We start from the raw sequence: 12,656 nt of genomic DNA, 5'->3' as shown, positions 1-12,656 counted from the left end.
ACATACAAATATCGATCGAGTACATAGGAGTAGATGGTTTAGCAAGTAACCTAATTTCTTTTACTGTTGTTATTCTCCATAGTATTAATGAAAACTATATTTCAAGAAACAGAGAAGTTGGTATCGATTAGTTGAGCTTGATTTATGTTTTATAAAATCTCTGAAGTCTAATGCTATACCTTTTATATATATATACATAATATTTATCATGAGCAGTACATTCAAAAGAAAAACAGATGTATACTACAATGATCTAGTAACCCACGTAAAAAACAAAGCAACTCAACTAGATTTACGATCTTACATTTATCAAACAGAAAAGCGTCTCCATTAAAGTTAGATGTTGTTCATTTGTTTATCTGTTTTGGATGTTATTCAACATTGTTCATTTTCCGTCTAGATAGTTCATTTAAATAGATAATCTAAATAATTTCTGTTTGTTTGCTCATCTATATTTTTATTCAGACAAATTTAGTAAACAAATGACCTATATATATTTGTTTTGATCCATTCATATATTTAATTTTAGGTTTGACTATCATTATTTTTTCAATCATTTATCTAAAATATAGTTTTTTATCATATAACTTTAGTAGAAAAAAATAATTTTACAGTTTTGGTTGGTTGAAAATTATGATTTAAATCTACATTTTTACAGTTTTGGTTGGTTGAAAATTATGATTTAAATCTACATTTAGATTTGAATATGGATAAGGTAAATTTGTTCTTTCGGGCATGTCCATCAACATCCATAAACACTAATTAGAGACATTTAGATGATTTTCACTTTAGACAAAATTTTAAAACTTTATTTGAATGAATCATTTGGATAGTATTAGTTTTATTACTAAATAAACATCAATTGTCATATTCAGATAGTCCATCTCTAATTTCATTATATTTTTTTTACCCTAAATAGAGTTCGAATTAAAGAACTTTAACACTACTCTATTTTAAAAAATTAAAATTATTCATTTGTTTGTTCATCAATTTTTTTATTTTATTTTAAGATATAATATCATTCAGATAGTCCATCTCTAATCTAATCTCATTATATTAGTGTTTATTCGTGTTTGGATAAATCAGTTCTATGACCGGCTCGCTTCGGTTTAGCGGTGTCTAATAAATGAAACCACTCGGCTCGCTTTGGTTTGGTTTTATACATTCCGATTTGTTCCGGGTTTTCTTCTACTCACACCAGCCCAAGCGGCCAAGCTTATATTTACAAGTTGAATCGGTGCTACCGTATGGAGGAGACCGCCGATCTTCTTCCGGAATCTCTCCAACCTACTAATGAGGTAAGTTTTCCGGCGAGTAGTCATCGTTACGTCGTTCCTGATGAGTGACTGCTCCGTTCTAATAAAACAATCTTTCAGCCGTTTGATGTAGCCAGCAAGAAGCTTAGTTGCGGTCAGATCACCAACGAAGAAGATGAATCTCTTAACAAGAAGTAATGATTTCATCTCGTTCGTGCGAACTAAGTTTCAACACGTAATGGGGTTTGTTTCTAAAGTCTTTCAGTGTTTTTTCTTACAGAAACAAGTGTTGTAGTGACATTGTCTCTGATTCAAATTACAAGACAGGACTCAATTGCCATCAGGAGGACCAGGTATCTTGTCTCATCCATTGGAATAAAGATGAGCTCTCAACCAACAAGCACCAAAGCAATTACTTTGTGCGTTTTGCTGTGTAGCGGAGGACGAGTCTAGTAGCATCTATTGTGGAAGTGGTGGCATCTCACGACGCTCCCACTAGGAGAACCATTGATCTTGGCTATGGAAGCGACCTCATCTACATACAGAGGTTTCTTCCCTTTCAAAAGTCTTGGACTTTCTTTGATTATCTCGACAAACACATTCCTTGGACCAGACCCACCATCCGTGTCTTTGGTCGTTCTTGCCTCCAGGTTCTTTCCCCCCACTTCCTTACCCATTGAAGCTTTTAATAATGTGTCTCCTCGTTGACTAATGTGCAAAGTCATGGCCTTGGATTCAACTACTTGTGTGTTGTTATCCCTCTAATCATTTTTTTGCAATTTTTTCTACCTTATAGCCAAGAGATACATGTTACGTTGCAAGTAGCGGATTGACTCCGCTCATGTACAGTGGATACCGACCTGATGCCTATTCTTGGGATGACTTTCCACCTCTCAAGGAGATCCTTGACGCTGTAAGATACCCCAAAAAAACCTTTTTTTGTACTCTTGTTGGAACTGACGCTTATCTTGTTGTGTTTTTAGATTTGCGAAGCCCTTCCTGGAAGCAGATTCAACAGCTTGCTTTTGAATAGGTACAAAGGCGCCAACGACTACGTTGGTTGGCATGCAGACGATGAAAAGCTTTACGGTCCTACTCCTGAAATTGCTTCCCTCTCACTTGGATGCGAACGTGACTTTGTGCTCAAGAAAAAGAAACTTCAAGATTCTTCCCGTGAGAAAAGAGGAGATGGTGGACCAGCGAACAAGAGGTTGAAGAGAAGCAGCAGCGGAGAGGAGGATCAGCATAGTTTCGCATTGAAGCATGGATCGTTGCTGGTGATGAGGGGATACACGCAAAGGGACTGGAATCATTCTGTGCCAAAGCGTGCAAAGGCGGAGGGCACTCGTATCAACCTCACCTTCAGGCTTGTTTTGTAAACCATGCATCATCATCAACAAGCTTAGCTTGATCTCAAGTCACATTGATTGACTAGGCTTTTCTCATCTTAGTTCTTTGACATGAGATATAAAACACACAAGTTGGTGTAGACATTTTGAAGAAGCTAATTACTAAACTTAACTTGAAGATTAATAAGGAGCAAAATGGTTGAGGGAGGGAGACTCCATTGTGATTGAAAAAATAAAACGACTCCACTGGGGATCGAACCCAGAGTCTCTGGTTTCGTAGACCAGCGCCTTATCCATTGGGCCATGGAGTCTTCTTTGGTTCTTTCTTAGGACTCAAACTACCAAAATACATTAACTATCATCTTTATTTTTTTTTGTTCAACGAACAAAAAATAGATAAAGGGTAAATTAGACTTTTTAATTAGCCATCATAGTCGTCGTGCTTGGCGGTTTCTTTCACTTCCCAAAAATAGGAGGTAATTCTTTTGAGCTTCTCTCTCACGATCGAATGCGTTTTTTGCATTGTGTCAAGAGAAGAAGAATATTGAAATCAAGAAGATCCTCTTTGAGCGTTAGAGATGGCTTCGGTGTCACCATTGGCTAAGTATAAACTGGTCTTCTTAGGAGATCAATCTGTCGGAAAAACAAGCATCATCACACGTTTCATGTATGATAAGTTCGACACAACCTACCAGGTAAACTAATCAAATTCCACCAATCATGGATTCTAACCACCACATTTGTGATGCTTAATGTTACTCGCTTGATCTAATGGTTCCATCAATCGATCTGTTTAATTTGAGTCCAAACCTAATCACATTACGATCTGTTCACCACAAGTCCATAAGGGATTTAATATAATTTGTTCATTGATATATATTTTTTTTCTCTTCCACATTGATCGTGTAGCTAGATACATTTTTGAATGTTAAATTTTCATTGAATTATAAAGAAATCTCCACCAAATTTACGTAAAACTTTTGTTGTTTTCGCAGGCTACTATTGGAATCGATTTCTTATCGAAAACAATGTACCTTGAAGATCGAACTGTTCGTCTCCAGCTTTGGTAAGACTTTTTTTTTTGTCATCATCTAAAGTACTTAAAAATTAAGTCATGTTTGGTCGTTAGTACGATTTCTGGAAGGATCATTTCTAACGACTGGTTATGACTTATATGCTCTTCATCCTCTTTTTACAAAGTTAATAATGTCTCAAATAGTTTACAAAAATAAATAAATATAATGTCTCAAATATGGATTATTATTATTTTTTACCTTGAAGGGATACTGCGGGACAAGAAAGATTCAGAAGTTTGATTCCAAGTTACATAAGAGACTCTTCTGTTGCTGTAGTTGTTTATGATGTATCCAATAGGCTTTCATTTCTCAACACATCTAAATGGATCGAAGAAGTTCGTACCGAAAGAGCCGGTGATGTTATCATTGTTCTTGTCGGAAACAAGACCGATCTTGTCGACAAAAGGTAAAAATTCTTTGTTCTTTTTCATGTGTGCTAATTAATAAGATTGATTTGTAAATGTGTCTTTGTGTGAAAATGGTAAAGGCAAGTCTCGATTGAAGAAGGAGACAGCAAAGGTCGTGAATACGGAGTTATATTCATTGAGACTAGTGCAAAAGCAGGGTTCAATATCAAGCCTTTGTTTCGCAAAATCGCTGCGGCGTTACCAGGGATGGACTCGTATTCAAACATGAAAACTGAGGATATGGTTGATGTTAACCTAAAAGCTACTTCGAATTCATCGCAAGGCGACCAACAAGGAGGAGGCTGTTCTTGTTGATGATTCACAAGAAAGAACTGAGAGTAATCTTTCTTACGAATTGAACAAGAGCCTTAGATCGTTCGGCTTACATCTCTGAGTCGTTATCGTTTATCTGACTAAATGCTATAAAGAAGCTCTGAGATGTCAGTTTTCATTTTTAACGTATCTGTCTGTGAATCCGAGTTGTTACTGTGGCTTTACGTGTGCGTGTATTTGTTTTACAGTATGGTTGATGCAGTTAATTTGCAGTATATTAGTGAGTGTCTGTAGGATAAAGATCTTGATTTTTTTTAAAAAAATTTACTGCTAGGGAGAAATAGTACTAACGGCACAGACAACACCGCAATGATCAATGAGATACTATTGATGCATCTGCCCGAGGCTCTAATGAGACAACACACCGAACTCTGCTTGGAAGTGGTGCCTATTGACGAAAATACTTCAGAACCTGCCATCAAATCCTACCAGGTTGGCCTGGGCATATATATAAACTGACCATAAACCGAACCGAAAAATCCAAATCCAAGATCAAATTGATATTCATAAATATTCGTACAGTTCCTATATTTCTGGAACCAGAAAAATCGAAACTGCACCGGAACTGATAGTTTTAGCCGTTTAGAGATTACAAATTACAATGCTTAGTTTGAGGGGCTTTAAAGATCAAGTCAGTAGTCTGGGGAGAATCATGTTAGATTTTAGTGGTGTATAACGAAATCACCTCTAGAAATTTTTATGTCTAGCCAATTTCTTTGTAGCTTCTTTGCCGTCCTCTTTGTTCTCCAATCATTTGATAAACTATTTTCTCTACTAAGCATAATAAATTTAATATGTTTAATTAGGCCTATTAACATTCTTGATAGTGTGCTCTTAAACTATAGTTTGCTGTTGCTCCAGATTAGCATACAAAATATGTAGATTATTGTTTTTTTTCGAAATTATATATTTAACAAAACCGGTGTATCAAATGATTCAGATTCCATGAAGATTTTTTTTTTTTTTTGATGTTATAAGATATTGTAAAGACTATAAAGTGGATTAGCAGCTTTATTGCAAGAGTTATTTAGTGTCACCACGTGATGTAATAACCCAATTGATAATTTATTAATACAAGAAAAATGAGATTAATTATAGTAGTAGTGGAATTAAAAAAAGGCAGAGACTTGGAACTTGCGTCAATGAGGAATTTGACAAGAGATTCAACCACGACAGCCATTTGCTCACCGTACGGTTTCTCTTTTTATTTCACTACTCAGATGCTTCCTTCTTCACTTTAATCCTTTCGGTTTTGGTTTACAGCTCTTTTGACTCTTCTGTTTCTCTCTAAATCTATAGTAGACGAAGAAGCATAGTAATAAAGCTTTCACCTTTACTCTAAAGTTTCAACTTTTAGTTTTTGGGTTATTTTCAGTGGAATCTATGGCGGAAGCAAGGAGATTTAGCCCCAATAACGAACTAGGTGAAGTCATATTTTATTTTTTCTGGGCCTTTAGTCTTTTAGTCTTCTTTGATCTATTTGGTGTAGAACTTAGATGAAGCTTTGTAGATTTCTGAGGAACAATCAAAGCAAATTTTTATATATGGAATCTATTTAAAAGTTTTTTTTTTTTTTTTCTAAAACCCATTATGAATATTGATTGGTCTAAGTGATGATTTCCTCTTGAAAGCATATTTTTATCTGAATATTCGTTTTTGTAAAGGTTTCTCTCTTTTTTTTTTGCTTGTTTGGTCTGTTTTTTCTTTTTTTTTTTGAAATAACTTGTTTGGTTTGTTTGGTCTGTTTAAGGTCACCACTTACTTGGTCTGCTTATAGTACTTATTCATGTTAAGTTGAAAATAAATCTAATCCAAATCGTGTTTTAGCATCATTTAAGTAGGCTTACTTATAATTTCTGAACTCTTATTGTATATGTACAATTTACAGTTTGCATAAGCTGAAATATTCTTTGGTTATTTCAATATTTTAGCCACTACCAATGAAATGTTCTTTGCAACTTAAGCCATATGTGCCACTTGGGGTTTTAGCAGCTTTCTTGTGTTGGGTTTTAATAGTTAGCTGCTTCTTGATAGGAAGCTGACTTTTTAGCCATACACTAGATCTACAGCTACCAACTGATTGTACCATTAGAATTGGCTTAAAGCTTTCTTGATGAGTATACTTTATTTTGGGATGTATATACTCATTTTTGTGTGTCTTTTCCACGCACAGATGTTGGCCACATACTCTCAGAAGCTCGAAACCGATGGCTTCGTCCTCCTGAAATCTGTGAAATCTTACAGAACTACCAAAAGTTTCAAATCTCTTCTGAGCCACCTACTACACCTGCAAGTAAAGATATATCACTCCTGCTTGTCTACGTACACACACTGTAGAATCCAGATGAAAACTAATGAGTTTTAAGAATGATGTTTATTCTCTTATTTTCAGGTGGATCTGTTTTTCTATTTGATCGAAAGGTGCTCAGATACTTCAGGAAAGATGGTCACAATTGGAGGAAGAAAAGAGATGGAAAGACGGTGAAAGAAGCTCATGAGAGGTTGAAGGTATCAAATAAAACATATTTCTTTTTTTTTTGTGATTCCTTGATCCAATATGATTGATAATATACAAATATCATCAAGTTGCTGGTTGGTAACTATTAATATTGCTCATGAATATACCTGCAGGCGGGAAGCGTTGATGTTCTACATTGTTACTATGCCCATGGACATGACAATGAAAATTTTCAAAGACGTAGTTACTGGATGCTTCAGGAGTAAGCTTATTATAACTTTAACAACATGTGCTTGTGAAGTTATTTATACTTCTGAAAGGTTACTATGTCTTTGAAGTTGATGAGAACATTGACCTTCAGGCACTATAACTTCAAAACAATTCAATACTTAAGTTTTTTTTTCTGAACATAATCTTCTTTACTAAGTCTCTTGTTGGTTACTGATGCAGAGAGCTTTCCCACATAGTTTTTGTCCATTATCTCGAAGTCAAGGTTTGACCATTACCTCATTTCTCTGCCTTTTTATTTTATTTTTTATTTTGCGGAAGCTGACACTTTGAGAGTGAAATTTGTAAATGAATCAGGGTAGTAGAATTTCGACTTCTTATAATCGGATGCAAAGGACTGCAGAAGATTCTGCTCAATTTTCTCATGAAACTGGGGAAGTCTTCACTAGTGAACGTGATGGTTATGCTTCTGGCAGCATTAATCAATATGATCACAACAATCATCCGCAAGCAACTGACTCAGCAAATGTCAATGGTGCTCATACCCCAGAGCTTGAAGATGCTGAATCAGGTGCTGCTTCCTTTCATACATAATGTCACGTGGATGATGCCTTATTATAGTAGAGTACCTTACTCAATAGTTTATTTCTTTCATTTCTACAGCATACAATCAGCAGGGGAGCTCGATAGTTTACTCACATCAGCAGCCTCCAAGTACTGGTTTCGATCCTCTCTATCAGATGTCCTTGACCCGTAAGTTCTTGGTGACCTAGTCTCATAAGTTCTAGTAATTACCATCTGATACTTACAAACGTTACATGGTATTTGCTGCTTTTTTTTTTCTTAAGCAGCAAGAACTATCAACGGTCCTGGAGTAACAAATGGCTTACGAAACAAAAAGTCTATTGATTCCCAAACTTGGGAAGAGATTCTGGGAAACTGTGGCTCTGGAGCTGAAGGTTTATTACCTTTGCAGCCTAACAGTGAGCATGAAGTGCTGGACCAAATACTCCAGGACTCCTCTTTTACCATGCAAGCTCCGTACCTATCTACCAAGAAACAGCATTTGTTAGACGGTGCACTGGGTGAAGAAGGCCTGAAAAAAGTGGACAGTTTCAGTCGCTGGATGAGCAAAGAGCTTGGAGATGTTTGTGTCATCGCTGATGCAAACGAGTCTTTCACTCATTCCAGTTCAACAGCCTACTTGGATGGATATGTTACGAGTCCTTCCCTATCAAAGGAACAGCTCTTTAGCATTATTGACTTCGCTCCAAACTGGACTTATGTGGGCTGTGAAGTCAACGTTCTCGTTACTGGAAAATTCATAAAGACTCGAGAGGAGAAGGAGGCTGAGACCGGAGAGTGGTCTTGCATGTTTGGTCAAACAGAAGTTCCAGCAGATGTTATAGCCGATGGGATTCTCCAGTGTGTGGCTCCTATGCATGAGGCTGGTAGAGTTCCCTTTTATGTAACGTGTTCCAACAGATTAGCATGCAGCGAAGTGCGTGAGTTCGAGTATAAGGTCTTGGAGTCTCAAGCTTTTGGTAGAGAAACAGATGACTCTACTGAAAGCCTTGAAGCAAGATTTGTTAAACTCTTGTGCTCCAAATCTGATTCACCGAGCTCGAATGGTAGTGATATGTCTCAAGTGAGCGAGAAGATTAGTTTACTGCTTTTCGAGAACGATGACCAGCTTGATCAGACGCTAATGAATGAAATCTCTCAAGAGAGTATGAAAGAAAAGCTTTTGCAGGAAGCTCTGAAGGAAAGCTTACACTCTTGGCTTTTGCAGAAGATAGCAGAAGGTGGAAAAGGTCCGAACGTGTTGGACGAAGGTGGGCAAGGTATATTACACTTTGCAGCTGCTCTTGGTTACAACTGGGCGTTAGAACCGACGGTAGTGGCTGGTGTCAGCGTGGATTTTCGCGATGTAAATGGTTGGACTGCACTTCATTGGGCAGCTTTCTTTGGCAGGGAGCTGGTGATTGGTTCTCTCATAGCTCTCGGCGCTTCTCCCGGAACTTTGACTGATCCGAATCCAGATTTTCCATCAGGAAGCACGCCTTCTGATCTAGCCTACGCTAATGGTTTCAAAGGAATCGCTGGTTATCTCTCGGAATACGCCTTAACGGCTCATGTTTCTTTGCTCAGTCTAAATGAGAGCAACGCAGAAACGTCTGAGAGTACTACTCCTAGCCCGTCCAGCTCGTCGTTGACAGACTCTCTTACAGCTGTGCGTAACGCTACCCAAGCAGCAGCTCGGATTCATCAGGTCTTTAGGGCTCAGTCTTTCCAGAAGAAGCAGATGAAAGAGTTTGGAGTGTCGGAAGAGCGTGCTCTTTCAATGCTTGCTCCTAAAACACACAAACAAGGACGAGCGCATAGCGATGATTCAGTGCAAGCCGCTGCTATCCGGATTCAGAACAAGTTCCGTGGTTATAAAGGAAGAAAAGATTATTTGATTACTAGACAAAGAATCATCAGAATACAGGTACATTTTAACAGTTTGATAAACTCTTATCTTGGATTCGTTATACTGAAGTTGTTAAAACTGGCAACGTTGCAGGCTCATGTAAGAGGTTATCAGGTTAGGAAAAACTACAGGAAGATAATATGGTCAGTGGGGATATTAGAGAAGGTGATACTGCGTTGGAGAAGGAAAGGAGCTGGTCTGCGTGGGTTTAGGTCAGACGCACTTGTTGATAAGATGCAAGATGGAACTGAGAGAGAAGAGGATGATGATTTCTTCAAGCAAGGTAGAAAGCAAACAGAGGAAAGGCTTCAAAAGGCTCTTGCAAGAGTTAAGTCTATGGCGCAGTATCCTGAAGCTAGAGATCAGTACCGTAGATTGCTTAATGTTGTCAACGACATCCAAGAAAGCAAGGTAATTAAACTAACCTCACTATTAGTCTTGAGCTTTAAGCTTGTGTATTGAAACTTAAATGTTTATGTTCAGGTTGAAAAGGCTCTTGAGAGTTCAGAAGAAGCAACTTTTTTTGATGATGATCTAATAGATATTGAAGCATTGTTGGGAGATGATGACACTTTGATGTTGCCCATGTCCTCAACTTTGTGGAACACTTGAAATCACTCTAAAGCCTATACTATGTGAGATATTGTGATCACTCTTTATCACATTATGTCATTCATTATTACTCTAATTTATATAGTTGACAATATAAAAAACATATATGAACTTATAACCAAATAGTGTAATCTGTCTTGTCATTAAACTGTACATGTCTGGTTTCCATTAGTATATACAAACTTTCAGTTTATTTTAGTTAAAAGAAAAATGACTTTTTCTTAGTTAGTTAAGACGAATGCCTCTATCTTGTTCCGAGGCTCTCATAGAACAAGATGTAGCCATGATCAGTGTTGCTGGAGTACTCTTGTGACGAACCAAAGAATGTTTGAACAGCAGACTCTTCGATCATTTCAACATTCTCATCATCAAAGAAGAGCCAATGGTTATGGGATTTCACGAGGCTTACATAGTGACCGTGGTTGGGACCGGTTCCGACATGAACCACAACTGCAAAGAGAGAGTACTCAATGTCCGCGTATTCTTCCACTGTGTTGCTCAGTTTCAGTTCCAGTGGGAAGACTACTCTGTAAGATAGCTTCTTGTAGCGACCCAACTGTTCTATGTATTTGAACCGTTTCAGATGTATGACTAAGATGTGTGGCGGTTTCTTGATCTTCATCCTCTTCTGTGCTTCTTGTAAACTGCAGCATTTGTCACAGAAGAATTTGTCTTCAGAGTGTAGAGTCTCGGTGGAGCAGAAGTTGTTCAAACAGCTAGTTATGGAACTGTTCTGTTCAATATCAAGGCTTAGGTCTAGGAATGTCTCGTCTCTTGCTGTTACTGTCTCACACCTCAGACACCTTGTCTCGTTGGTAAGTATACCCTGTAATGAGTTTGCACATGCTAAAACACTTGAGAGATCACTTTTATGATCCGGTTTGGTTTGGTGACTAGAAAATGCAGGAAGTTAAAGCTTTACTCGGAATGTTAATGCATCTACACTGAGGTAGCTATAAGTCTATGAACAACTATAGTTTTCGCATCTAAATGAAGCCAAAAAAATGCAGTGATCCCTACCGGAAAAGTCTTGTGCACCCATGTAACAGTAGGCTCTTTATGAACACCATTTTCCTGAAGAAGTTTCGGTCCATTTGATGAAGTTTCATTGTCCGTTTTTGCCTCTTTCTCTAAGATGTCATCAAGTTCGTTTAGCAAATAATTAAGGAACTCATGTGCATCCTGCATGAGAATATAGTAACACAACAGTTTTTATCAAACGCTATGTTTCCTTAAAACTGTTTCTTTGAGAAGATAAGGCAGTAACGCAAAGTAGGTAACCTGATGCATATAACTCCGGAAAAGCACATTCTGTTTCTTCAACCTCTGTACAAAGCGCTTGGGAGCAATAACTCCTGTCTTCTTCTTCTGAGAACTTATCTATTGGAAAAAAAAGGGGGAATAAAATTAGCACCGCCACAATGTTCCATATTATCTGTAGTGACATGATGCTCTCAACACAGAAAAAATAAAACAAACAAAGAGTTAATGAGTGACTGCTACATCAGAAATGTGATGTGTTAGGGATCATAATCACCTGAGAAAACAAATCAGCCAAGCAGGTCAAGAGATTCTCCTCACAGCTTTTATTATTTGTGGAGTAGTATTCAAGCAACTGTTCACGGAAGGGAGCACAAAAGTAAAGGGCCTGCACAAGAGGAACAGTTCATATCAAAAACAGAACACAAACAGATCTTCCGGTCCTAAAACCAAAATTGTGCATAAAGACAGAACCTAAGTAAACGTATGGAAAGAGAAGGAGACCTGCAAAACACTGTTACAGTAACAAGTGTTGCCGAAGTTTTCGAAGCCAAAGTATCGTTCTCCCTCCGGGAACTGCTCGCCCAGTGCTTTCTCCAGTTTCGAACCCGCCACGCCCATTATTAGACACCTAGCGCACACCGTCCGTGACTTCAAACCTGATAACAAGGAATGAGTCGATCAATGAAGGATGATTCTTTCACTCGGGAGATTTCTGATTTCGAAACTTCAAAGTGCCAACAACAAGAGGATCCAAATATATATTTTTTCTTTCTTTAAGCCAATAAATTGATAACTGTCGTCGAGTTTCTTAGACCATCTCCAACCCACTCCTATTTGTATCTCTATATTTTCCTCTAAAATAGAGAAACTCTATTATAGAGGTGAAAATGCTCCAATGTATGCTTCTATAATAGAGTTCCTCTATTTATAGGGGAAAATATAGAGATATGCTATTTCTACCTCTAAATATAGAGGCAAAAAGTAATTTTCCTCTAAAATAGAGGAACTCTATTATAGAGACATACATTGGAGCATTTTCATCTCTATAATAGAAATCTCTATTTTAGAAGAAAATATAGAGGTGTACATTGGAGATGCTCTTACAAGTAAAGATAAAACATTATTAATTAATACGCCAATAAAAAACAGTTAGTAATTTGTTTTTTTTTTTAACGCTGATTTATTACGATCTTACAATTAT

General features: G+C 37.3%; 4 protein-coding genes and 1 non-coding gene across 8 annotated transcripts; 3 read left to right on the top strand and 2 right to left on the bottom strand.

The window, feature by feature from the left end:
* Positions 1 to 1,000: 1,000 nt before the first annotated feature.
* Positions 1,001 to 2,789, top strand: LOC106365187 (DNA oxidative demethylase ALKBH2-like). Its single transcript, XM_013804634.3, has 6 exons — positions 1,001 to 1,298; positions 1,377 to 1,450; positions 1,537 to 1,609; positions 1,694 to 1,906; positions 2,053 to 2,169; positions 2,240 to 2,789. The coding sequence occupies exons 1-6, from the start codon at positions 1,248 to 1,250 to the stop codon at positions 2,633 to 2,635; spliced, it is 924 nt and encodes a 307-aa protein (XP_013660088.2). The 5' UTR covers positions 1,001 to 1,247; the 3' UTR covers positions 2,636 to 2,789.
* Positions 2,790 to 2,843: 54 nt separating this feature from the next.
* Positions 2,844 to 2,916, bottom strand: TRNAR-ACG. The gene has a single exon. It is a non-coding gene; the product is annotated as a tRNA-Arg (tRNA).
* A 214-nt stretch (positions 2,917 to 3,130) lies between these two features.
* Positions 3,131 to 4,636, top strand: LOC106365186 (ras-related protein RABH1d). Its single transcript, XM_013804633.3, has 4 exons — positions 3,131 to 3,300; positions 3,601 to 3,671; positions 3,887 to 4,087; positions 4,169 to 4,636. The coding sequence occupies exons 1-4, from the start codon at positions 3,184 to 3,186 to the stop codon at positions 4,401 to 4,403; spliced, it is 624 nt and encodes a 207-aa protein (XP_013660087.1). The 5' UTR covers positions 3,131 to 3,183; the 3' UTR covers positions 4,404 to 4,636.
* Positions 4,637 to 5,498: 862 nt separating this feature from the next.
* LOC106368703 (calmodulin-binding transcription activator 3) lies at positions 5,499 to 10,385 on the top strand. Of its 4 annotated transcripts, XM_013808723.3 has the most exons (11): positions 5,499 to 5,610; positions 5,797 to 5,844; positions 6,595 to 6,714; positions 6,814 to 6,929; positions 7,053 to 7,141; positions 7,330 to 7,372; positions 7,465 to 7,678; positions 7,771 to 7,860; positions 7,956 to 9,598; positions 9,674 to 9,991; positions 10,064 to 10,385. In XM_013808723.3, exons 2-11 carry the CDS (start codon positions 5,805 to 5,807, stop codon positions 10,190 to 10,192), a joined length of 2,802 nt encoding a protein of 933 aa, XP_013664177.2. In that variant the 5' UTR covers positions 5,499 to 5,610; positions 5,797 to 5,804; the 3' UTR covers positions 10,193 to 10,385. The 4 variants fall into 4 exon arrangements, with proteins under 4 accessions (XP_013664177.2, XP_048597479.1, XP_048597478.1 ...); XM_048741522.1 differs by lacking the exon at positions 5,499 to 5,610 and having other exon boundaries at positions 5,617 to 5,844; positions 7,959 to 9,598; XM_048741521.1 differs by lacking the exon at positions 5,499 to 5,610 and having other exon boundaries at positions 5,617 to 5,844.
* Positions 10,316 to 12,304, bottom strand: LOC106368704 (ubiquitin carboxyl-terminal hydrolase 4-like). The gene is made up of 5 exons (XM_048741524.1): positions 11,957 to 12,304; positions 11,730 to 11,840; positions 11,474 to 11,572; positions 11,213 to 11,374; positions 10,316 to 11,018 (listed from the first exon to the last, which is right to left on the bottom strand). The coding sequence occupies exons 1-5, from the start codon at positions 12,071 to 12,073 to the stop codon at positions 10,437 to 10,439; spliced, it is 1,071 nt and encodes a 356-aa protein (XP_048597481.1). The 5' UTR covers positions 12,074 to 12,304; the 3' UTR covers positions 10,316 to 10,436.
* Between the last annotated feature and the right edge of the window lie 352 nt (positions 12,305 to 12,656).

The sequence above is a fragment of the Brassica napus genome, chromosome A9 (genome assembly GCF_020379485.1).
Source record: "Brassica napus cultivar Da-Ae chromosome A9, Da-Ae, whole genome shotgun sequence".
NCBI classification, from domain to species: Eukaryota; Viridiplantae; Streptophyta; class Magnoliopsida; order Brassicales; family Brassicaceae; genus Brassica; species Brassica napus.
The sequence above is the reverse complement of the archived record's forward strand: the minus strand, read 5'-3'. Positions and strand labels throughout refer to the sequence as shown.

What these genes read in the sequence shown, in the direction of transcription:
- LOC106365187 (XM_013804634.3), top strand. Translation starts at nt 1,248, where the DNA reads ATGGAGGAGACCGCCGATCTTCTTCCGGAATCTCTCCAACCTACTAAT. An exon ending in GATGAATCTCTTAACAAGAA is followed by an intron (nt 1,451 to 1,536) that starts GTAATGATTTCA and finishes TTTTTCTTACAG; the next exon opens with AAACAAGTGTTGTAGTGACA. An exon ending in TTGGTCGTTCTTGCCTCCAG is followed by an intron (nt 1,907 to 2,052) that starts GTTCTTTCCCCC and finishes TCTACCTTATAG; the next exon opens with CCAAGAGATACATGTTACGT.
- LOC106365186 (XM_013804633.3), top strand. Translation starts at nt 3,184, where the DNA reads ATGGCTTCGGTGTCACCATTGGCTAAGTATAAACTGGTCTTCTTAGGA. An exon ending in ACTGTTCGTCTCCAGCTTTG is followed by an intron (nt 3,672 to 3,886) that starts GTAAGACTTTTT and finishes TTTACCTTGAAG; the next exon opens with GGATACTGCGGGACAAGAAA. An exon ending in ACCGATCTTGTCGACAAAAG is followed by an intron (nt 4,088 to 4,168) that starts GTAAAAATTCTT and finishes AAAATGGTAAAG; the next exon opens with GCAAGTCTCGATTGAAGAAG.
- LOC106368703 (XM_013808723.3), top strand. Translation starts at nt 5,805, where the DNA reads ATGGCGGAAGCAAGGAGATTTAGCCCCAATAACGAACTAG. An exon ending in TAGCCCCAATAACGAACTAG is followed by an intron (nt 5,845 to 6,594) that starts GTGAAGTCATAT and finishes TTCCACGCACAG; the next exon opens with ATGTTGGCCACATACTCTCA. An exon ending in GCCACCTACTACACCTGCAA is followed by an intron (nt 6,715 to 6,813) that starts GTAAAGATATAT and finishes TCTTATTTTCAG; the next exon opens with GTGGATCTGTTTTTCTATTT.
- LOC106368704 (XM_048741524.1), bottom strand. Translation starts at nt 12,073, where the DNA reads ATGGGCGTGGCGGGTTCGAAACTGGAGAAAGCACTGGGCGAGCAGTTC. An exon ending in TGGCTGATTTGTTTTCTCAG is followed by an intron (nt 11,573 to 11,729) that starts GTGATTATGATC and finishes TTTTTCCAATAG; the next exon opens with ATAAGTTCTCAGAAGAAGAA. An exon ending in GGGTGCACAAGACTTTTCCG is followed by an intron (nt 11,019 to 11,212) that starts GTAGGGATCACT and finishes AACTCATTACAG; the next exon opens with GGTATACTTACCAACGAGAC.